Here is a 25,153-nt window from a genome sequence, read left to right as displayed (position 1 = left end):
TTTTCCCTTCTTGTCTTTTTTGCGTCTCCTTTTTGCTGCACTTTTTTCCTCCGACCATACCTCAGACACCGTATATCCAGGTCTGCCCCTTCCCCTTCTCTTACAGTCCAGCTCCTCCCTTCCACAAAAAAACAACGAGACCAAGCCCAACAAAATCATTCACCTTATCTGTGGTGCAAGGGGGTCTTAAAACTCTTTGTTGGCAATAACAGGTTTTTTGGTTTGTTTTTTTTTTTTTTGTAAGGGTTGCAGGCTTGGGGAGGGCGGCTGTTCGCAGCCCGGTCCTGGTGGTCTCTCCCGTTCTTCCCTGGACAGCTGGAGGAGTGAGTCTCCTCCTGTCCATCAAAGTATGGCTTTGATTTCTGTGTTTAAAATACCTCTGCCCCGGCCCGTGGCATTCCTGCTTGCGTGGGGAGGAAGCCACTCCGAAACCCCTTCCTGGGGGGCGGCCGGGGGGAGCCCCTCCACACCCCTGCTTCCTGGGGACGGGGACGCCTTTGGCCCTGGGTGCCCACCGGTTTCTTCCGACAGTTTGCACTGCTGATTTATTTTATCATTCACAATACACTTACAGAGGGAAGGGGAAAGGGTTTTATTTTATAGCGAGCGTGGCGATGTGGCAATAAACGCTGTTACAGCTACTTGTAACTTCGGAAGTGTTTTTTCCCACCCAGGCTGCCCTATGGCCCCGCCTGTTGAATTGTTTCTCCGCTGTGGTGTTACCTGTGGAGTAATTGCGCGTATGGAGTTTTTAATCGGCATTTAGCTGTGTTGCATACATACAGAAAATGGTAGCATTGAACCTCACCGGTTAAGCCTTAATAGGAGCCCAGGCGGGCTCATGTTAGCAAAACCCCTCCCAACCTGAGCCCTGCCACTCTTGAGCAGCAATAACGAGGGCAGGCGGCGCTGCCGAGCCTTTTCTCCAAATCTGATCATGGTACAAATGGCTATTTCCATTGAAATTGTGGTTCTTCACCCGTCGTCCTCCTGGGCGGCCCCTGGCCGGACGTATCCGCTCCACGTGGCAGCAAACGCTTTTGCACAAGGGCGCGCGCTCCACGTGCGGGGATGGATGGGGACGCCTGAATAAAATATAATCGTGCTTCATTTATAACCTGGTTGTGTAATCTCTTCTTGCCTGTCTGCTCTCCGTGCATTTTTTTTCTTTCCTTTCCCTGAAGGAAAAAAATGAGTGTTGCTAAATTAGCCACTACCCGTGTTTTTGAGGGTTTGGCTGGCGTGGTATCGGCGACAGGGTAGAGCGGAGCAAAATTGGTGCCTCTGCTTCCTCTGTATGCCGCACTCCGCGTACCGCGTGCCGAGACAAACCTCCCGACGGCTCCTCCGGGGCAGTTGTTTGGGCCTGAGTCACAGCGGGGCAGCGCGAGCCAAACCCGGGCGCGTTGCGTACCCCGGCCGTTTCCAGCGAGACAGCCTGACCACGAACTTACAGAATTCAAACAATGCTGCTTATCTGCTGTTCAGCAGCCAGGCACAATTAGGTGTAATTAATGTTCAGTGAAGCATGGGGCTACCTAAATGAACTAATTGAATGAAAACATTTGCAGGAGCCGCGTGGGAGGGTGCTGTCCTCAGCCTCCGCCCCGGGTGGGTGCCTGGAGCTCCCCGGGCAGGTAAGAGGAGCAAAAGTGCCTGTCCCTTGCTGCCGCTGTTTTCCCTCGGAGGGGAAAAGGGTTCTTTTTTAACCTTATATTAAGGAAAATGCTTGTTGATAACTAGCCTGTATGACAAAAAAATGCTTTGGTCCCTGTTGTTTCTGGACAAAAACTGATCCCGAACTGCGCTGTGATGCCAGCATCCAGTGTTTGCCATAGCAACTACCGGGAAGCGCTGCTTGCTCTGTTGTGGTTGCCGGGAGGGACGGGAGCGCGGGGGGCCGCGGTTTGAGCACGTCGCCCTCGGGACTCACCGGAGGAAAGCGGGGTGCTGCCGGCGGTCGCGTTGCCCCCGAGCCAGCCCTCCTGCAGCCCCCCTGCCTGGGGGGGATGAGCACCGCCGTCACCTCGTGCTTGTGGGTCTGGTTGAACCGTGTTTCTCCTGACGCCCCTCGCTGTTCCCACCGAGGAGAAGAGGAGCATTTATCGTGTTTGAGAGCTGCTGGGTGAGATTTGCCTGAGGAAGCAGCCCGGGCATCTCCTCCCTGCGGGGGCCGGTGAAACGCGTGCTCTCCTGCAGGTGGGGGAGGGCTGGGGCGGGCTGAGGGGGTGCAGGTGCTTTCCCGCCTCACACCCCCGTTTCCCCAGGGACGCGGGGGCTGCCATGCCGCACGTCGAAGGCTGCTGCTGGAACCCTGATGTTTTACGTGCGGTTTCTGGCAGCCAGGAGCAGCCCCGCAGCAGGCAGCTGAGGGGTGCTAGCAGGCATGGGAAGCTGCGGGCGGAGGCTGGTGCTTTAATAGTACAGTAATTATTAAAATGCAGTTACCCTATTGCAATGGAGAGGTCTGTGCCAAGGGCAGACAGCAGCCCGCTAGCAACCGCAGCAGAGAGCCTAATGCAAGTTCATCTAAGTGGCGTGGACTGACAAACCCTTCCTGTTCCTTTCTGGCCACTATTCTGCAAGGAAATTAATAGGTTTGCTTATCAGGAGGAGACTGAAGGCATTACAAAATAGGTAAATATCTCTATTATATTTAAAAATTGCCTGTGGACACTTGAGAGACTTTTAAGGAATAAAAGTAACTCTTTCAGTATGTTATGTTTCTTGCATTTCAAAGTTGTTTTGTTGTTGCCATACTTTTATTTGCAGCTGTCGATTGCATTTAAACCCTTCTGACCACTGCTTTTGCAGGTGGAGCGGAGGCCACGTTGCGCTGGCCAACTGCTCCCTGAGCAGGACGAGAAGCCCAAAGCCTGCAGCAGAAGCCCAGAGGCTCCTGCCCTCCGCTGCCCTTCAGCAGGTGGGGATTTACCGGGAGAAAGGACGCGAGACCAAAATTCTTCTCTTTCTCTTTTCTGCTTGTTGGGAGCACTTTATCTGCCATGCCGTGGGAGTATTGCTCCTGCGGAATCAACGAGAACAAGCGTACGCTCAGTATTGTGACTTGAGGGAGGGAAAATTGCTGTGACAGTCCAGGAAAAGAAGAAAGGCTCTGGCTCCAGCTTTGCAGCTCCGACTCTGACATAAACTATCCTGTCAGCCGCTCCTGTTTCATCCAAGTGGGTTCATCATCTGGGCTTCAACAGCAACAGCACTAATTGCTGGACTCATAAACAGATTTTGTACTTATTTTAGATAAACGCTCTTCATATTGCCTTTAAGTCTTGTTGCATGCAGAGGAAAAACATTCTGGGAAAATGAAGAACGGGGAGGGGCTTTCCTAGCCCTCTTTTTGGGGTGCTGAGGGCAGCGGGGCATGCCGGGGAAGGGCTTCTGCGTTTGGGGACCATGGGGAGGTCTGGCTGCTGGAAGCAAGCAGGGAGGAGGGGTGGTGCATCAGCTGGCTGGGTGGCCTTCGGTGAGGGACCAGCGGTCTCTTAGGCAATTTTAATCACGGAGCCCGCTGAGAGCAGGGCTGGTAGAAGCATTCAGGGAGCCAGCATGTATGAAGATAACGCGGCTGTATGAAGTTTAACCATCCTTAGGACACCAGCACAATGCCTCCGAGCTCGTTGTCAGCAAGGCTAAAAATGGCATGATTGCACAATGTGGATCAATACCTCCAATTCGCCCTCTTTTTCTCTCCCGTTTGCTTTCTGAGTCATCTGTTCCTGCAGGCTTTGCAGATATAAAAAGTCTCAGATGTTGATTAGGCAAAGTACCGCACGGGGAGAGGCGCAATGCCTCTGGAAGCTCAGCTCAAAGCACGATGTTAGCCAGTGTTGGAACAAATGTGAAGTCCCCTGGAGCGCCTGATTGCCTTTTTGCTCTGCAGAGCTGGTGTTTTACCCCAGCCGGCTCGCTTGGCCATGGGCTCCCTGGGGCAGGCCGGGCTCGTGGCGGCCACGGGCTGCGCTGTTGATGTGTTCCCCCCCGGAGGGAGTAACCCCAAACTGAACTTATCACCCGATGGGGAGAATGTTGGCTCCAACCCCACATATTTTGAGAAGCTGAGGGTTGGCATGATGTGTCATTTTTTGGTTTGGGGTGGGTTTTTTTTTTTTTCCTTCTACCATGTGGTGCTGGGGTGAAAAAGCTGGAAATGAAACAAACCAAGAGGATTCCCAAACTCCTTTCCAAACAACTGCGGCCTGCAAAGGAGGCAGAAATCCCTCTGGAGCTGGAAAGGGGCTGTAGGAAGCACAGTGGAGTGCACTGAGCTGCTGGCAATGCCCCAGCTCTGTGTTGTTGGGTGCAGTTGTTAAAATTCTGAAATGAAGAAAAGCCCCCCCCCATTCCCTCTCTCCCCATCACATCTTGTTTTTAACTGCTACAGACATCCCTGCAGAGGTGCATCATTTTCCAGATCTGCAGAAATATTTGCTTTGGTTTTACACTAAAACTACCTGACAGGAGGGTGCAGTGAGAGGGGGTGTTGGTCTCTTCTCCCAAGGAACAAGCAATGAGAGGACATGGGCTCAAGCTGCGCCAGGGGAGGTTTAGGTCGGATATTAGGAAAAATTTCTTCATGGAAAGAGTGGTCAAGCATTGGAACAGGCTGCCCAGAGAGGTGGTGGGAGTCCCCCATCCCTGGAGGGGTTCAAAAAATGGGCAGACGTGGCACTTTGGGACATGGTTTAGTGGGCATGGGGGTGTTGGGTTGATGGTTGGACTGATGATCTTAGAGATCCCTTCCAACCTTAATGATTCCTAGTTTTTACTTTCATTTAAAAATAATCCAGCAACCGAGCCAGGAAACATGAAATTGCAACTCTCCCCTTGATTGGTTTAGTGGTGGACTTGGCAGTGTAGGTTGATGGTTGGGCTGGGTGATCTTGAAGGGCTTTTCCAACCGTAGCGATTCCATGATTCCATGATTCCATGATTGCAGCGTGCGGCAGGTCGGGGCCCTTCAGCAGAGCCCACTGGCGCGGGTGCAGGGGGTGTTGGCCGGTGTGCTGCAGATGCCCCACGCTGTCCCCTCTTCCCACAGAGCCCCGTCAGCGCCTGCACTTCCGCTCCTCCGCAGTGGGATGGCCAAAAACACCTGCACTGTGGCCAAAGATTAGGCAACCTCCTGTCTTAATAAAATCAGCATCTGGGGCATGGCGTGCGGGGCCTGTGGCCGCTTCCAGCGGCCGCTGCAGGTGCTTGCGTTACCGGGGGGGGTGTGTGGAACGGGGGTGCAGGGGAAGCCGGCTTTCGCGCGTGGGTTTGCTGTTGCCCGTGCGGTGGCCGCAGCCCCGCGGCACCGACGCCTCTGCCCCAGCCCCTGGGCGCGGCGCGGCGGGGCCCGCTTCGCACCGCTCCGATGAGCCGCCCTCCAAACGCAACCCCCAGAGCGACCGGAAAAGCCCCAACAGCACCGGGCCGCCCCCCCCCTCCCCCCTCCCCGGGTTTCCCGCCCCCGCCGCCGCCGCGCGCCCTCCGCGCCCTGCGGCCCCGCGCGCTGATTGGGCGGGCGGCACGCGCGGCCGCGGCCGTTGCGCCGTTGCCCCAGACGCGGGCGGGATGGCGGCGGCCGCGCCCCCCGCTGCCCCGCACCTACGAGGAGTACCTGGAGGCGCAGCTGACGGCGCCGGACCTGCGGTACCTGGAGGTGAGTGCGGGGCGGGGGGGGCACACGGCACCGCCGCGGGGCTCCGCGCCCGGCCCCGGCCTCCCGCCGTGAGGGCAGGCGGGGTAGGCCCCCCCCCCCCCCCCGTGGGCCCGGGCCTGTGCGCTGCGAGGGGCCGGCCGCGGCGGGGGAGGCCTGCGCGGCGGCGGGGGCAGGTCGGTGGTTCCCTCCCGAGGGCGGTCGGGCACGTTGTTAGCCCGTGGAGCTTTTGGTGCCCCTTGGGTGCGAGGGTCTCGTTGGTAGAACCCGCGTCCGGGGCAATAACCCCCTCCTGCTTCCCCCCGGGCAAGCGTTCCCCGCAGATACCGCCCAGGGCGGGCTGAGGCCGGTGGGCAGCGGGGCGGCTGAGGCGGGGAGGGGGCAGCGCTCTCTGCGTCTTGGCAGCCTGAGCAGCGCCGCGCTGCTCGCCGAAACGGGGGTCTGCTCGCCAGCGAGCCTCCCAGTGCAGGGCTGGACCAGAGAGCCTCTGATGGGAGCAGCTGTTTGTTTTGTAATGTTTGCTGTTGATACCCACGTAGGGAACCAAACCGTGGCAGCACACAGCCCGTCTGTCTAGAGGTATGCGATGAGCTGAAGAGAGCGGGGCTCGCTTTGATGTGCAAGGGCAGCTTCAGGCTAGTGCTGGCCCAGTTCTTAACCAAAACTGGGAGGAAGATCTTGTCCAGTGCTTACAAAGCACAATTTTTAGGCTGAATCCTTCCAAGGGCCGTGTCTGGTTGAACAAGTCACATTGTAGTGATGCTCGGAAGGTATTGACTGCTGAAATTTTGACTTCTGAAAAATGATAACGCACGTTGCTTGGTGGAAAGTTTTTTTTTTTTTTTTTTTTTTTTGTGTCTCACGCTTGGAAAGCAGGTGGCATTGCTTACAGGTCTGTGCTCAGAGAGCAGCTTCCGATCCCCCATTTGGCTTTAAGAAATCGGGGACCGAGTCTGGCAGCTGGGAAGAGCTGGCCTGGGTGCCGGGCTGGGGTGGAAGGGGCGGGGGGGCATTGCCTATCAGGGCTTATCAGGTGCCCCAGCTTCAGCTGGAGGACGGACCTCACCCCTCTTCTGCCTCCTCCCCAGAGCCCAGCTCGTCCGTGCCCGTCTCCCGCGGGGGTGTCCGCCCAAACTCGGGAATCGGTTTCCAGCTGGAGGCGCGCAGGTCCTTTCCTGGGGCTTAGCTGGGTGCGGGCAGAGGCCGGTGGGCAGGGCTGCAGCTGCTGGGCTCTGTGCGGGGCTGCCCGCGGCCCTGCCATCGTGAGCCCCCCCGAGCCCCCCGCTGCGGCGGCGCTCGGAGCTCCTTCGCCGCGGCCGTGGGTGCGAGACCCCGTTAGCCCGCAGCGCGGCAGAGCCGCCGGCTGCCCGGCACAGCTTGGGGGGGGGTGGGGAGCGGCCAGGACGGGGCCCGCCGGAGGGGCGGGGGGGGGGGGGGGGGGGGGGCAAGCGGCAGCGTGCGCCCGCCCGCCCGGGGCAGCGGCTGTCCGCCGCGCCGCCAGGCGGCGCCCTCCGCCGCCGGTGCCCCGGCGCGGCGCGGTCCCGGTCCCCGGCGCTGAGCGGGCCGCCCGCCCGTCTCTTCCTTCCCGCAGAGCGAGGCGGTGGCGCGGCAGCTGGTGGAGCTGGGCGTCCGCGGGCTGCGGGGCCGTGCTGCAGCGGGAGGAGTTCCGGGCTCGGGCGGCGGCGGCGGCGGGGCGGTCCCCCCCCAGAAGTAAGTGCCTGCCTGCCCGCGCCCCCCCCCCCCGCCGGGCACCTGCCCTGCGGCTTTCCCGGTCGTCCCCCCCCCCCCCCCCCACCCCCCCCCCCCCCGCCGGGCACCTGCCCTGCGGCTTTCCCGGTGCCCCCCCCCCCGCCGGGCACCTGCCCTGCGGCTTTCCCGGTGCCCCCCCCCCCGCCGGGCACCTGCCCTGCGGCTTTCCCGGTGCCCCCCCCCCCGCCGGGCACCTGCCCTGCGGCTTTCCCGGTGCCCCCCCCCCCCGCCGGGCACCTGCCCTGCGGCTTTCCCGGTCCCCCGTCCCCCCCCCCCCCCCCGCCGGGCACCTGCCCTGCGGCTTTCCCGGTGCCCCCCCCCCCCCCCCGCCGGGCACCTGCCCTGCGGCTTTCCCGGTCCCTCCCCCCCCCCCCCCGCCGGGCACCTGCCCTGCGGCTTTCCCGGTCCCCCCCCCCCCCCCCGCCGGGCACCTGCCCTGCGGCTTTCCCGGTCCCCCCCCCCCCCCCGCCGGGCACCTGCCCTGCGGCTTTCCCGGTCCCCCCCCCCCCCCGCCCGGGCACCTGCCCTGCGGCTTTCCCGGTGCCCCCCCCCCGCCGGGCACCTGCCCTGCGGCTTTCCCGGTGCCCCCCCCCCCGCCGGGCACCTGCCCTGTGGCTTTTCGGAACGGGGACTGAGTCCCGCACTGCGACCCTGCAGCCGCCACCCGTTCCCTTGCCGCTGCCCAGCCGGCGATGTCGCACCGGGTGCCTGTCCCCAAAAGCGGGGTGCTGGCTGTTGGCGCCGCTTCACGACTTGGGGGTGTGCGTGTGCGCTGTTTTTTCTTGTCACCCTTCCCACAGGCGCAGACACTGGTGTAAGAGAAATGAGGCGCGGATGTCTCTTAGGTGGTGGATGTGTTGGAGACACCTAAACGTTGCTACTTGGTTACGAGACAGGGCACTTGAATACCTGGATCACCCTTTCCAAGTTGTAGCCAAGCAATGTGCGTTTCCTAACACTTCAGACTCCTGGGATTGCTGGTAACAAGACAGGGAACATACTGATGGAAAAGGGGTGGCATAGGAGATGGTAACATATCCTTTCTTTGCTGATCACTTCTTAGGCTTTGAGGGCCGACTTTATGGAGAAATGTAGTCGAGGCTTCCTTTCCCATCAGCAGCAGTGGGTAAGCTCATCTTGGTTCCTTGCGAGTGTGTCCCTGGGTCAGGGAGGCTGAGATGGTTGCGGCAGTGCTCCCTTTGCATAGGGCACCTGAAGCAAATCACACCAAGGTCTATGAGAACGAGCACTTGGGAAGAGATTTAAATGCTTCAGACTGGATAAGGGTATCTTTGGATATTGTTACAAGGTGTCTGTTGTTTTATGGCCACATTTCCAAAAGCCTTTGAGGGGGGAGCTGATTTACTCTCCAAAAGTCTCTGACAAAGGGAGTTCAAGCGGGCATATGCAATTTTTTTTTTTTTTTAGGCTTTTGTGTTGGCTTCTGCTGTCTCACACTTGTTACAGAGCATATAGCTACAGCATGCACTTTTCACGAAAGCTCACGTTGCACCGAGAGTTCAGTGCTTTGCAATAAAGCTTTATCGTATCTTGTGGCTGGTTCCCCCTACCTTTTTATTTTTGCACATCCTCTGCTCCGTTAACCAGCCTGCAAATCTTAAAATATTTAGCTGTTTGCTTTGCTGGTTTCTTTTTTTCTTTGCCTCTTGAGAAAAACAAATGAACAACCCCCGTAAATAGTGAACTTCTTTTTGGTGCCTTCCTACAAGAAGCTAAATAATGTTATTACAGTACTTATTTTCCCAAGATGGTTAGTGAATAGTAGAGCCGCGGAGTGGTCTTATCCTCCTGTGGTGCTTTTCCCTTTTTGTGCTATAGTGAAATTATAATTTAATAATTTAACAGCATGCATCAAATGCTTTTCGTAGCATTTGTGGGCCGAGAACATGTGTGCCGTGTAGTTAAACTATTGCCATACTTCATGTACAGTCCTGTATCAAACTTCAATTCCAGGCGTGAGGTGACTTTTTTTTAATTTGAAGAATTAACTGTTCACGTCGCTATGTGGAGAAAGTAATTTTGCAAAACCAAAGGCTTAATTATTTGAATAAAGACAAAAAGGATTGTTTATTTTAACACATGTTTACACTTGTGACGTTCTGTGGCTCATGCCAGACGTACTCTGCAGCCAGATGAAGCTGATGGTGACAGTGCTGATATAAGTAAGAACTGAACTCAGATGGCTGACCAGTTGGTTTTGTAATGTTCTTTTATATTTCTAAACCACTGATGATTATTAATTACTCTTCTAGTGATTCCGTGTACAGAGATGAGTGAAAATGAACTAAAGCCAGAGCTCGCATTGCGGTTGTCTCTCCTTGATGTCGTGAGTGGGTATTCTGTCCTACTGTCCTTTTTCACTTCGTTATCCTTTAAGTTTCCCGTTAGTTTGTAGGTGGAGGTGTCAGGGATGACTCACAGGGTTAAATAGCTTATTTTAACCGCATTTGGTTGGGCAGATAATCCAAACATCTGTGTCAGGAGTTGCTGCTGTCAGGGCTTCTGAATTGTCTGCTTGCAAAAACTTATCTGTGACTTTGTCTGAGTAGAGGAAAATTTCCTCGAATTGGACTTGGCTGCACAGGTCTCAGAAACTGGCACTGTTAATTCTGACCGCCCAGATGATTTTTGCAAAGGAGAGCAAACAGCTTAGGCAGGTGTCTTCAGGATTTCTGCTTTGATGCTCCTCTCCATCCCGCACCTACTGCCATGACAATGCTGTCCCATTCAAAAGGGCTGACAGGGCCATTTCCGATCCACAATAATCTCCTCCGTCAAAGAAAAACAGTGTGAATCACTTAAGTCAAAGCTTTGGACGTTCATACAGTGAAGGGTTAGTTATTTGGATCAGAACGCAGAGGATTTAGCTGGTCTGTGACTTTTGTGTTCGCTTTGGGAAACAAACTTGTGCTTAATGGTTTTGGAAATATCTGCAAGTGGCTGATATTCGTGGCAATGGGGTTCCCGCAGCCAGAGTGCTTCCCGCGTGCCTTACTGATAGAAACACACTGAGCTCTAAGGAATCGTGTGCACCGGTGGTATTGCACAACAGCAGCTTCAAGCTCTGGTTGCTAAAAAGTACTAAAATAAGCCAACAGCCATAATATATATTGCTGCTGCAGCTTTTTCGCTCCATGGTGTGCCGCTGGGTATTATGCATAGCTGTTGTGTTTGCTGTGAGCTTCCAAAATTCCCATTTTATTTTTAGGGTTCTCTGTCAGCGGTCAGAAGCACTTAGTTTACACAGGCTGTATTAGTTGGCAACCTTTTCCTGCCACGCCTTCTACTGCTGCAACTGTAGCACAGAACAATCACGGAAAACTAATTTATTGGAAATGTAAAGCCGTACGCAAAGGTTAGTAACTGGGAAGCGTCCTCTTAGCTGCAACAAAATACTTCCAAGCGTAGTTCCTGTGGAGTAGCAACAAATCAGTAAGACAGAATTCAGTAGATGATTTAGAGCGGTAGTAAAGGTGAGCACAAGGAAGGTGGTCATGTTTAGGATGCTCCTCTGTTTTTGTGGTTGCTTAAATATAACGGTCAGGGTTTGTTCAAGAACTACATCGTCATCTTCGTGTGTAGGAAGGCTCATCTTGACTAATATTTGAAAAATGAGCTTCAGAGTAGCTACATATTAGACCATATTGCAAAGCTGCTTCTGATCAGAAGGGCCAATACTTTCCCTCAAGTGTCTAGAATGCTAGTGTGGTTTTCCTCTGAATCCTGACCTCCGCCTTCTGAATGCCTCCTGCTTAGTTAAATAGCATGATCAATTACGGCATGTACGTGGTAGGGTTGGTAGGACTTAATTTACAAATGGTAAAAATAAGTTGAGTACATGTTGCAGAAAATGGATTTGGGTGGGCTGGAGGCAGTGCGTTCATTTCCTCTTTTGGACTCTTTCTGAAGCAGTCTTAAACTTTTCAGGTCTTAGCGTCACATCTGAAGTCAAGTGAAAATTGGTAGGGGAAAATAAATAGAAGTAAGACTAGTTCCTTTAAAATACTTTGCGCTTGCCCACAAAAAAGGGGCACCATCAGACAATTGGCTTTTGGCTTTTTTTTTTTTTTTTTGTAAGAACAAAGAAATGGGATAGTAAAAACCTGGGAACTGCAGACTTTGAGAGGCAGATAGAAGCACGACACACCATCTGTTCTTTGCGACAAGGATGTATGTGTGTTTCTTAGGGATCTGAAATGAAGGGGCTTGAGCCCAGGGTTGTGTTTTATTTTCTTTAATAGAGGTAAATTGGAAATTAAGAATGCGTGTGTGTGTGTATATATATATATAATTTTTTTTTTTTTTTTTTTTAGTATTAGGACATCTCTAAATGAGTGCAAGATTGTTTATTCTTTCTGTTGGCCAAAGTGATAGAGCTGGAAGAATCTCATGTTCCTCAAGTGTCCTGTAACTTGCATAGCATCGATGTTTAAGAGTTGTGGTTTTTTTCAGCTGAGGTCACACAGAATAAATAAAACTCTGGTTGACATCAGGACAGGAAGCAACTTACTGTCAGATGTCTCAAGTGGAAATACAGCATTATGGAAATAAAGCCTTATGGTGCTTTAAGCTCCTCTTGCGATTGAGCAGTCTGAGGTGGCAGCAGTTTGTAACTGCTTTTGCATTTCAAAGCCTGGATCCGGGCTGCTTGCACCTCCTGACGTCTGTACGGCACCTATGCCCACGTTTTACTGCGGGAATATTGTGGCCTCTGCTTACCAGGGAACCATGCTACTCTGACATGGGTTTGGAGTGACTCCTGAATGGCACGTGAGTGTTCGCTACCCACGAGATTTAGTACTAAGCAACACCAGTAAAAGTGTAACTCAATTCCATTTCCACTCCTGATCTGCTGATGTCCACGCTGAAGAGCTGTATTTGGTCCTGCCCCGGTCGTTGGCATGGTTCCTGTAGCTATGAGTTGTCTCTGCCCCCTGTGCAGGGAATCGCTGAAGGCTGCAGTCGAAGGAGCAGTGGCTGAAGTGGGGAGGATGTTTAGGCTGGGGGTCTTGTATCTCTCTCTGCTTCAGGGTTTTGGTGCCTTACCTGATGTAACCAGGAGAGGCCTCCCTCTACTTAAGATTCACAGCCCTTAAGCTCTCATCTGACTGCTTAGTAGTATGAGTAGACTATGATAAGGGGGGGGAAAAAACCCCAAACAAAAGAGCTGGAACCATCCTTGTTAAGGCTTTCCTCTGGAGGAAAGGCTGCTACTTCCATTCAGAGCACCAGGGCTGTACCACTCAGGCAGGCGTTAGAAATGCTGCGTAGCTACCTCTGTGAAGGCATATTTGCAGCTGCGTCCCGGGAAATGCAAGTATAGCGCCCAGGGACAAGCTACTCTGGAATGCAGTGCTGGATCTTTGTCCCCTGAAATGGTCCACTTCATGCATAAAATACCCTTTTTATTTATTTAGGGTTTTTTTTTGTTTTATTTTGTTTGTTTGTTTTTTTTTTTGCTTGGGAAGAGTATGAGGGTGATGAGTTAGCCTATCAGTCAGGATGAGTGCCTGAGAAGGGGAGTATGTCCTGGGTTCCAGCATCACGCCCAGGGCTGCTTTTCTGTGGCTTACTACACCAGCACTGGCCTTTGGCGCAGGGACAGAAACGCAGAAATATTTCTCCTGTGCAAATGCAGGTGGGAGCAGCACAGCAAATGGCAAAGTTGGGCTTTGCACCTGGGCAGTAGAAAACCTGGATTTAAGTTTCATCAGCCAGAGGAGGGAATGAAACCCTGGTGCCAGCAGTGCTGGGAGCATGTGTTAAGCTGTTGGACAGATGTTACTGTCTTCTCTTTTATCTTTTGCATAATGTGATCCGGGAGGTACACTTACAGAGTGCCCCTTTATCGGAGAAACCAGAAAATGAAGCAGAAGGGGGAGCTCATTTCATTTCTGCAGACTGTAGGCTTGAGACAGCTGCAGAGCAATTTGCTTTCAAATGTTCCATGAGTGTCCTGCTAAAGCCAGTAAACTTTAACCTGTCTCTCTTCGGCACCAGCTCCTTCTGTGCTGCTGCTACTCTGATCCTTTACTTGGGAGGCGTCGGCTCAGAAACACCTCTGTCTGCTGGATGCGTCTTCATGTGTGCAAATGTTTCTCTTGGAAGAGCAGTCATGTCTAATTAAAAATGTATTTCCTTTTACAAACTGTATGGAAAACAGGTGTTTTCGTACATGGGTCAATAGTAGGTCTTTGCTTGTCCTCTCTTTCTTTAACATGTTCTTAAGCAGGCCGTTAAACAGAAACATTGCAAGTGAGGGAGGGAATGTTGCTTTTTTTTTTTTTGAAGTGTTGCTTCGGATTTCAGTATTGCAAGTGATCCCACTGAAATATAATGGTAAGAATTAAACTTTAGGACTCTGTGCTTAATGGTAGCCTAATTTTTTTTCAAGTATTTTAGTGATTGGAGATGCAGGAAATGCCCAATCCCAAAGCAATTATGTGTCTATAACGTTAAGTGAAACATCTTTAAAAGAAATTGTTGGTTAGGGGTGTTCACGTGTGTGTGCACGTATGGTCTAAAGGCTTTTCTTGTGTACAGAAAGAAAAGAAGAAATCTGCCGAAAGCAGGCCTTCATTCAGTATCTAGGATTTGAATTTGTGGTTTGATTCTTCCTCCAAATCTTGTCTCCGGCTCTTGCGCGAGAGTGGCTCTGTACCCAGTGCATGCCTTGGACTCTGCTGTGGCTGCAGGGAAGACTCTTAACAGTTAAATGACAACCTTTGGATGGAAATTTCTTTGAGAGCACTTCCTTCGTATGAATCAAGGTGTGGCTGGGAAATACGTGGATACTCCTTCAGAGGGAGGATGCGGGAAGGGTTGAATCTGTTTATTCTTGAAGTAGTGCAGGAAGTGACCTTCTCTTAATACACCTAAGGATCTTGGAGGAAAGCGGTGTGATTGTAGTACCTGCCTTTCCCATTGTAGCTCGTAAATTAATATCAACTTTTGCATGGATTGTACCCTCACCGAGTAGAGAAGGGCGCCTTTGTACAGCCTGTGCTAGCAAGTGAGTCAAACTGCTTTGGTGGAAGGGCGCAGGGAGCATGTGATGCTCTCGGTTTGCTGGGTGGGCCAGTCTTAGAGCCAAGGATGGATCGAGGGGTGGCAATTGTAAACACTTGTGGCTTTTTAGGTAGCATTAAAAAATATGGAGTGAACCTACTCATTCCTAGGCTGAAATGCTGAAAGGCGCTGAAGGCAGCTGGGTGCCCGATTTCCAGTGAATTAACCACCTAACTTCCTCCGAGGCTTTGAAGGGCCAAGTCCCTGCGGATGCGGTAGAGCCACTCCTGTTTTTGTCCCCTGCCAAATCTCCCCCAGAGCTATTACTAAGCTCTGATAGAATTTTCTTCTGTGATGTTATGGAAAAAGTATGGTTAATTATATTTCATATCAACGTGCCTCTGCGCTCTTAGCACTTGCTGGGACTAGAGGACAAACAGCTTGAGTCATGTGGCTGACAGTCTGCTTCTTGGCTCAACCAGCATGAGTAAGAATTGGAGAATGTGTAAGAAAATCCACGGCAGGGATATCTTAGAGCTTTTCTTTTCTTCCCCCTTTTTATAATCCCATAATGTATAGATAACATTCAGATTGATATCAATGTTGGAAGGCTTCTCCAAGCTGAATTTTTTGAAGCTTGCACATGTCTCGGTAATTCAAGATTGGGTAAACAGAGCAAACTGGAACAGCCTGAAGAATGTTTCACGGTGGCCCTTCTGGCCCAGCAAAATAGCATTTTTGGACATCTTCCTGTTCCCTCTCTGTTTCTCTCCTCCTTCTCCACACCCTCCCTTGGAGTCTTTTAAACCGGTACCTTAGTGGGAAGGGGAGGATGACCCATTCCTGACCCCAAACCTCACAGCAGGATTGAGACCAGGTTTTCCCCCTCTCTGAATTTTTATTGCTTGTTCTACTGTTAAATTAGCAGCATGTTTTTCTGAACGATTCAGTGTGAAGTGGCGCTTGCTCAGACTAATGAAGGAAGGAGACAAATGCAACTCCCGTTCTTGCTGGAAGACTGGCTCTATGACAGTCGTTTGCTGAGGATACAGAGTTCTGGTAGTTCTTTTTGCTGCTGTCATGATTGGAAACTCCTGAGATCCAGCCATAGAAAGGAGTGGGCTTGAGACTTACTTCTTACCTGCAAAGCGACATTTTGCAGAAAATGCCAGGAGATGAATTAGTTGGTTAAGTTTTAGAATTGTACTAGTTGGTAGCATCAGCGCTAGGTGCTGATCATCCTGGGCTCCTTCCCTTCTGATACTTTCAAATTAAAATAAAGCTTTTTAGGGATTCCACACACCTAAGCAGACACTTTAATTAGCTCCAGTCATTCGTTCTGGGCTTTCCCCAAACCTGTGATGGCTACATGTTCAAATGAATAAGACATAGAAGGCAATGTGGGACTGTACAGATAAGTTCAGTGAACGGTTTCTTTTGGCTTCCCCTTGTGTGTCTAACACCATAGGAAATCGGTGTGCCGAGGGGTGTCTTCAGCGTAAGCCTCTCGAATAGGTAAAGCAATAACTTTCTTGAGTGTGGGCCTAGGAGACACGTGGGTCATCACGAGCAAGAAAATGATGAATTTTTGTTTCCCTCAACAGACTTCTCCTGGTTGTGTATGCTGTGTGAAGTCAGATGCCTTGAGAAATATATGTGAAATTTCCTAAACCTGGTAGGGAAACAACAACATTGAAGTCATAACATTAACATGTACATACTAATACTGGGCACATGAGTACTGAAAGTTTTGGGTTGCTTAGTGCCTTTGCTCCTGCAGAAGTCAGATGGCAAGGCTGAAGGAAGGAGAGAAGCCTCGATGGCTGCAGGCAAGGACAATATGTTGTCTGTTACAAATTGTCTAGTCCAGGATTGGGAAAACTGGAAGAAGAAGATTTCTCCATCTTTCTGTCCATCACTGGGCAGAATTTTAGGATGGTACTGCAATAAGCTCTTTATTTCGTGGTTTGGGTTTTTTCTGTTTTTTTTTAATTTATTTTTAAGTGGTACAGTACCATTCAATTCACCGTGCGTGCAAGTTGTCCCCCCAAGTAGCAGACAAACCTGAGCAGTTTTTGATAATTCCAAGTGTTACGTCCTTAATGTTCTTAATACGATATTAAATGTTTTTTGAAGAGGTCCAGGTGTGTTTGGGTAGCTTTCTAGTCTAGGCAGTGAATTTGTTACGCTAGCAGAAATGTTTTTTCACCTGGAAGTGTGTTGCAATAATCAACATTCTTTGCTTAAGAATAAATCGGTCCTGATCTTTTTACTTTTTTTTCTTTATAAAATTGTGGGTAGTTTGGGGAAGATACTTGGAATAAATAAATGAAATGTGTTTAAGTAGGTGCTGAAAGTATTTCCTTTCTAGAGGGATGGTTTGTTATTTTGCTAGTAATCTTTCAAGCAAATGAAACCGGAGTCCGGGAAATGGATTTGCCTGTGGATTCCTGCAGTTCGTAATCTGCTGGTTCACATTTCTTTTGGACAAGACAGATATTAAGAAAGTGCAAACTTTTGCTAAGATGAGCTAAATACCTAGAAAAGAGAAATAGTTTAAAAATAATTTGCTATCTGTTTCCTTTTGGTATAATGTCGCCTAAGGCAGGGATGCTCAAACGTCTGCACCTTCTTCCAGCTTCTTCCCGCTAATGTGTCATGTGAACACGCACCTTCAAAGCGCTGAAATTCGGGTGTTCTATATTAAGTGAAAAACAAAGCAGCTTTCCTCCTCTGAAGTATATCAAGGATTGCAGTCTTTTGCAAAACAGTAGTTATGAGCTGAAGCATTTCTCTGCAACAAAGTCAAGTGAGAACCGCAGGCCCACACTAAGGACTAGACAGAATTTTTCTGCCTGACCACCTCCAACGCAGTGGATGGCAAGTCGTGAAAAAAGTCTTGTCAGGAGCTCTGTTGTGGTAAGGAAGTGGCTGTCGCAAATACACGTACAAAAGCTAAAGATCTGCCCAGGCTCCTTGCTTAAGTGTTTCCAATGTCTGGCTGTCTTGGCTGCTCAAACCCTGAATTTCTTTGGAGCGCAAATCTGCCTAAAGATAGCAGGAACCTCAGTGTTTCACGTTGAAGCATAAAGCTCGATGGTACGTTTGCATTTTTTTTGCGGGGTTGCTGGCACACACTTGGGGTGTATCCTTGTCAAGTTGTAGCAGCCAGCATCGCTCGGTTCCTACTGAACAGATGTAGCGCTCGGGCTGAGCAGTGCTTCCTCACCTGAGAACTCGGTCTGTTGGTTAGTGCTGCCGACTGCAAGAGGAATTGCATTGTATGTTTGTGTGTCTTCCAGACGTAGAAAACATCTCTTAATGTAGCTATGCATGCTTTTGGGAACGTTTACGATGTTTGTCTAGTTCATCTTCTAGGATCTGATTCCGCTCCGAAACGTTCTGGTGCGTTTCTTAAACTGAATGGGAGCGAGTGGCACGCTAACAAGGGCAAACTTTCCTCTGGCTTACACCCTTGCATAGGATTGCAAAGGTGGTGGGAACAGCGTGAACCGTCAGCTTGGACTGGCTCGCATGGGGAAGATGCGTGTACCAAATTATACAGTAACATCAAAATGGAAACTATTTGTATTGGTCTGTGCGGGAAACTGAGACACACCGTGCCCCGCAAATACATCCAATTTTCACATAGTATTGTTCTCTACGCTCCAACTGAAGTACAGAATTCAGTATGTTACTTTCTGAAAGGCAAATTATAATAATTGTATGCATATCCAAGATTTAGCCATGTGCAAGTTTCTCTTAAGCAAGCATCAGGTTTGGCACCAGCATGGGATTTTTACCTTTAAGCTTAGTAAAAGAATAAGGATACTATGATGAATGATTTTTAAAAGCAACCCTAAACTTGTTGTTAAAGCTGTTTGGAATAAAAACAAACAGCAGAAGCGCTGCTAGGGTATGTGTGTGAAACCATTGAACTGTAGTAGACAAGAGCTGGTATTAGGTGATTTAGGAGCTCTGTTGATCTTAAGTTTTTTGTGGTTTTCCACACAGAACAGTGCGAGGAGAGTTTTCCTCAAGTGCTTCAGTGGCTGGGTTTTCTGCTGCTTTTTAACCTGTGCTGTACTGAGATTGTCTATAATGCTCTCGCAGGGCATCTCCGGCTGTTGGAGCACTAGCACACCTATCGTCTCTGGCTGAACGGTGGTAGCAGCCGTCAGCTCCCTCCCCGGTCAAGGGAGAGGGTGCGGCAGCAGGGTGTTTCTTACAGCTGCAATCTTCTTCCTCACACGTGCCCATGCCCCAGCTGCGTTTTGCGTAGTCCTGTTGCTTTCAGTTGTCTCGTCGCTATTGTTGTTCTCCTGTTTGGATGCAGGCAAGGATTGTGTTATAAAGGTGGTTTCTGTTAGTGTTGTGTTAAAAGCCTGGGATATCCGTGTGCCCTGCTCAATGAAGACAGGAGGTAATTGAGGAATTTAAGTCTTTGGGGTTTAGGGAATAAACCTGGAATTTCCAAAAGCTTTAAATTTTTCTTTGAATCACGTCACAAAAGATTGCTATAGAAAGGCCACGTTCCCTGCTACCTTTTTTTCCTAAATAAAGATAGGAAGCTGTCTGTAGCGTTCATGATATGCTTCTCTTCTAGCAAGACATCTTAAATTCCAAAACGTTTTTAGCTTATTTCTTCTGTGTTCATAATGTTTTTTTAGTTATGCTATTTGCAGACTAAAACTGTACTTTTTTTAATTACAATTCCATTTGGTAACTGGAAAGCAACGAGGCATGAATGTCCACGTTAGATCAGGATAATAAATTTGTAAATAGCTGAGCTGCGCATTCTTTGGACTCTTAAGGATGTGGTATGCAGTGGCCAGCGAGTTCTTTGTTTTAGGTTGACTTTGCAATAACAATCTAAAACTTGTATGAAAACAATTAAAACAAATAAACAGGACCGACTTTGAAGCAGTTGCAACAGCCCAGAGTCTGTATCGTAATCTAGAGATCTTGCTCCTGAATGATAATAGTCAGTTTGAAACTTATCATTTCATGTGTAAAGGTAGGATTTTTTTTTTTTAAACGTAGACATCTGTTCATATTTTTCTGCATTGATTGTCCTTTGGCCTTTTATTATCCAGTCACGAAGTTTCATGAGGTCATTCTATAACTTATTGTTAGGGTGTCAGACTCATCCCTACACTGAATAATTTCCATTCATCATCAGGCTTTCTCTCCTAATGGCTCTTTCCCTTTTCCCTGAGTTTAACAGCACACTTCCTGCCAGCACTCTACTGTTGTCCCTTGGTTTAAAAGACAGAAAATAGAGGGTAGAAGTAAATGATCAATTTTTGCAAAACTTATCCTAGAAAGGGCCTGTCATTGTACTGCACTACCAGTTTGTTTCCTTAGAAGCCTTCAGTGACGAGCTTTCAAAAATCCAAGTAGACCATGTCAACTAGGTGATCTTTATGCATATGCTTGTCACGGTTTTGGAGAACTCTGAGGTTTGTGAGGCAGGCTTCCCCTCACAGAAGCAGTGTTGGCTCTTTTCAGATAGATCATGTGTGTGTGCACTTGTTCACAAATTCTTTACTTGAGTCTGTACCGATCTGGCTCTTCGCTAGAGATCTTTGCCTGCTCCTCTGTGGCGTGGCACTGGGCTGTAAATGCTTTCTTTTGGTCACCTTTATGGCTGTGTCCGCTCAATCCTGCTTTTAAAAAAGTACAATTTTTAAAAGCAATTGTTACATGCTTTACTTTTGCTTGTGTACGTTTTCAAAACCTGAGGAAGTACTTGTTAGCCTGAAACTTCTAGCACTACTTAGCCTGGAGGAGACCTCTTGATATTTAATTTTTTCTTTTTGATATTAATAAACCACTCTCACTGAATAGGAGCCTTGTGTGTTAGGGAGCCAGAGGCATCCATATTCAGGCTTTTTGCTAAGCATCTTCCTAGAGGTACCTTTTACCAGATAGCAGTCATCTGTTAAATAATCACCTGATGAGATTAAGAGACTTTTTAATACAAGCAATGTGTCTCTGTGTGTATTGGTTTTCCTTTTTAGTTGATATTTCTCAGTTCAGAGCAGTGTACGAGAGGTAATTAACTCGGATGCCTTCATATCTTCCTGCCTCCGATCTGTAAGCTCATAGGCCCAGTGATTTCTGCATCTCCTTAGGTCACAACTCTAGTGCTTGGCTAGTATCTGAGGACTGCCAAGGAATTATCAGGATGCTATAAATTCTGTCTGAATACTTCCCTGTGGAATACATTTGATTTCAGGAAATGAGCTAAACAGCTTTTGGATGTCGCTTAGATAACGGTGCTCCCAGGTCTGGAAGTCCATAAACTTCAGCAGCTTCTTAATGCTTAGTTTGCTTAGTGACAGGACTGACAGCACTTTGGGAGCCCTGAACAAGATAAGGGCTGTACGTGGACTTATTACACGTCAATGTGAGAAGGCCCAAATGAGAGGGCAGACATACCAGAGGTTAGATCTGAAAGGATGCTGGGTTTTGTGAAGAGGTTGGGAGTTGATTTGGTGTCATTGTGCGGGTGGCCCGACTTCACGCTTCTTATGGGATGGCTTTGTGCAGCATGGTCCTGGCATACCCTGATTTGTTCCCCCTTGCTCTGCTCGCAGATGCGTACGCTCCCTTGTCCTGCCAACTTGCCTTTCGCATCGCTGTTACCTGACAGTCACACCTGAATTTTGGTGTGTTTTCCCCTGTGATGGGGAATCGGGGACACTAGCAAGAAGTCTCTTCTGTAGCTCAGTATTTGCATGCTCTGAATTCTGTGGTACGTAGGTATCTTGAAATATTTTCCCTTTTCTCTCTTAGCTCTTGACAGTATTTCTTTGCAAGCACTAGATGCTTTCATGAGCTACAGGTAATGACTAAGCAAGGTGCTATGCAAAAGTCAGAGCGAGGTAGTCTTATCATGGCTAACTTCCATGGAAGCCTACTAGTGGCTCTCATTTCAGTGTTGGGAAAAGCCATCTATTCCCATGTAAGATTGTTACTCGTTGAGAGTTATGAAAGTCTGTGTGTGTATCACTAAGCGCTCTCTACTGTCCATGAGCAGTCATATGTATTGTGCATACTACTTGGAATTCTCTGATGTTGCTCCTGTTCTGTGACTGAAACAGCTGCGTTGGAAATGTTTGCCTGAAGCAACTAATCGGTGACTGGCTGGCTGGAGTAGCCACCTTCCCCCTGCCCGCCCTCCGACATGAAATCTAGATTTGAGTCCCAAAAACTACAATATGAACGGGCCGCGTGCAGTGCTGGCTGTCTTCCCCAGTGCTCTGGGAGCTAACACTTGACACACTGGTATTAATGAAATATTTCGTTTTAAACAGCAGCAGTATTGTTGTGGCGATGTTGCTTAATATAGATTATCCATGTATATTCACAGTGCAGTAAGCTCACATTTTATGCCACGTAGTCAAGTATTTCAGGAGCTTCCTGTGCATGTGTCTCCATATTAAAATGCCATGAGAAGGCTTTTGAGTGTTTTTACAAGTACAGTTAATTTGTACGGTAACATCAGACTTAGAAATGAATAAATAAGCGTTCACATGTCTTTACTCTCCAGCAGGCATCAGAAAACTTTGCTTTGTAATTGGCCTTTTTGCCAAGGAGACATCTGCTGCTCCAGTTACTTGCAATAACCTACCTTTGGAATGCGCCTGAAACTTAGGACAAGTTACCAAAACGTGGGGAATATTTGGAAACGCTCTGCTCTCTCACATTGGCGTCCAGGGAATTGTCAGTAGTACAAGTAGCAGCTAGACAAGACCCTGGACTTGGTTGAAGCTTCTTGCAGTGCTCTGGCTTGAAACGGCTGCAAAACTGGCTTATTTGTTATCTCGGGGCTTTGTCAGTATAGGGAGAGTCATCTGAATTTGGACACCTGAAGCTGGCGAGCGGAAGCTTTGGTGGTAGTAGTCGGTACGTCGGAGGAAGGCTGGTATGACTAAGAGAATAGCTAAAGGCAAAGGTGAAAACAAGGTGTTTTATTAGTATGGTGGAAAAAAATCAGTAAGCCTACAGAAGCGTACACCTTGAAAAACAAAGTAAACTAGTAATTTTCACATGCCAGGCAATGTTTTTTCATTGATGTTTCACTACAGAATACAATGGGAAAGATGTGTTCTTTTTCTGGCAGTGAATATGGGCAACGGTATTGCAAAATGTGCTGGAAACAAGTGACACGTGTTACCCAACAGTATCACGAAGTCCAGTCCCTGTACTCCCCGGAGTCCAAGAGTAGGCAGTAATGAAGTGGTGGAACTTAAGGCATTCATCATTAAAAGCTGCTCCTATCCTGTATCCATGGAGGAATAGTAAATACTGCATTTTTTTTTTTTTTAGAAATGCTGTAAGGGAGAGGCAGAGAATTGCAGATTAGTGAGTGTTTACATAGGAATGTGTTTCATCGGTCACAGAATAAATAATAAAACACCTGGAAAATCACGATAACGTGATTTTGGCAAAGGACAAGTTGGATTTCCTTAATCTCTTGCCACTCTTCAAACACTGCTAAGAGGGAAAGAAGAGAAACGGTCTGACACAATGTGCTTAAGCTTTCTGAATGTCTTTGACAATAATTCTCCCTGGGGTTAGTAAAGTAAGTGACTGTCTTGGTATGCATTAAACCAGCTTAAAAACCCTAAGGTGTAAGAATCTTCCATCGTGGCAAAAGAAAAAGAGCATGGTGGCTCAGTCCTTCTTCTTCAGATCAATGTTATTTACATCTGTTAATTCCTGTGAAGGTGAAAATAGTTCTGAGGAATTTGACTAGACTATATGGATTGGTACTGCAGTGGCTGGTGAAATTCAGTGCTGAAAAATGCCAAGTTGTGGGGAGCAGCGGAAATTATTTCTGAAGTCCTGAAAGAAAAAGAAAAGGAGAAGGCTAGAAATGTTAAAGATACCTTTAATTGTTGCATGTATCCCTTAGCCCCTTGCTTGAGGAGCAAGTTGTTGCTGCATCTACTAGGTGGTGCAATCAACTGTACTGTGTGAGGCACAGCTTTAAGTTCCTTGGTATGCCTTCCAGACCCTGAGCGAAATTGGTGAATGATGCGATGTTGCCACACAACTGACAGGAGTAAAAAGACATCATTTGGGAGAGTGTTGGTGGTCTAAGATGATGATTTTCCGTATTATGGAGTAACATGATGGGCCGTATGTTACGTGCCTTTAAAAGGAGTAAGTTCTAGGTTGTTGATTAAAAATAATGATAACAACAGTAATAAAAAGTTGCAGCCTTTTTTGGTGAAGTGAGTTAGTTTTACTGCGCTGGGTTGAAGTTAACCTTAACGCTTCTAGAGTGTAGTTTGATCTAGAGAGTGTGTGCAGAACAGCATTAAGTCTTTTGTACAAAGGGAAGGCTAACTGTAGTAGCTAACTTAGAGTTGTTGTAATAGATGTATATGAAAAGATTGGATCGAGTCTGGAAGTAAGTAAACAATAGTCGTGTGCACACTGGCCCGGAAAATAAGAAGAAAAGCCCAGTAACCATAAGGGTAAGAGTGATGGTGAAAATTAAGAACTCGGTTGGACCTATTTGATGCTGTATTTTGTGATCCCTCTTAGCACGTTGGGCTGATCGCTCGTCGGCGTTTCTCATGAAGGTGTCCTCGCCGTCATGTGGCCTTGCATCGTATCCAGAGTGAATTGGACCAAGGGCTGAACAGGTCTGCCGTCTGTTGTGACGCAGTGTTATGCATCCTGTGTACGCAGTGAAACTGACTGGAGAAGTTTCCTATTTTCTGAGGAATGCAAGGTTTTAATTTATTTTTAGCAGCTATTTCTACACCACCATTAGACCTATGAGGAGATTTCCATTGATAGCTCCAATCTTGCCCAAAGCAGTGTTAATAAAGCAGGCTGCTAGTTTGCAAGTGCCTCCCCCCCGCCCCATAGTTGTCGTTGCGCTGTAGAAGTAGTCAAGCAAGTAGAAGGGCTTTCTTGAGTGTCTTTCGGCATTATTGCCTGAGTAATCGAGTTGGGAATGACTGCATTGGCTTTGACTTGACACCTGGATTATGTGGTTTTCTCTCTGCCAATTTGTTTTTCTAATCTCTTCCTATTTCATCTTCTGTTTCTTGCAGTATTTGCTTTCGTTGCTGGCCAGTATTCGTTTTTCTTTTTCAATTATGTGCTCGTTTTTAACATGCTTTCCTAGTTGTTAAATTTGGTTTTGCCTCTTCTGAAGCCCCTAATAGAGGAAATAAGGTACACTATAAATCCAACAGCCTTCTTAGTAATTTTTTCCTCCTGACTGTATTTTGGCAACAGTGTCAGGGAGTGGATGGCGATGCCCTGTTTTCACATCTGTCCCTACACGTGGGGATAGAAGCACATGCCTCTTGGCTTACTGTACGTTGTAATAGGTGGCATCCATGGTTCAAGCACTGCTTTCCAAATAGACTGTTCTCATCAAACGCTTCCTTTTATTTTTGCATGTATGACCCAAGATATTGAAGGGAAAGCCCTTTCAAGGGCTGTTGTAGGTTTAGAAGTGACACTACACTAACCAATTACATGACAGTAGAGGAAGAAGTGGGATGCAGGGACCTTACTGGAATTGTGTTCCATTTGGCACTGTAATAGCTGAAGAGGGCACCTGTTCTTGTACAATTTGGCTGCTGTTTGTGGCATTGTGGTCTTGTGAGCATTACAGTATCTCTCATTTGGATTATTTCATCTTGATTCTTCTTCAGTGCATATGTAAGGTTCTGTGTG

General features: G+C 48.6%; 1 protein-coding gene across 1 annotated transcript in view; it reads left to right on the top strand.

The window, feature by feature from the left end:
* Positions 1-5,168: 5,168 nt before the first annotated feature.
* CFAP299 (cilia and flagella associated protein 299) overlaps positions 5,169-25,153 on the top strand; it is a 222,647-nt gene continuing 202,662 nt past the window's right edge. The window contains 4 exon segments of the mRNA XM_075709379.1: positions 5,169-5,210; positions 5,564-5,662; positions 7,251-7,289; positions 7,291-7,373. Of these exon segments, the coding sequence (XP_075565494.1) occupies positions 5,169-5,210; positions 5,564-5,662; positions 7,251-7,289; positions 7,291-7,373 (263 nt within the window).

The sequence above is a fragment of the Pelecanus crispus genome, chromosome 4 (assembly GCF_030463565.1).
Source record: "Pelecanus crispus isolate bPelCri1 chromosome 4, bPelCri1.pri, whole genome shotgun sequence".
NCBI classification, from domain to species: Eukaryota; Metazoa; Chordata; class Aves; order Pelecaniformes; family Pelecanidae; genus Pelecanus; species Pelecanus crispus.
This window is presented reverse-complemented; position numbering and strand designations above follow the sequence as displayed.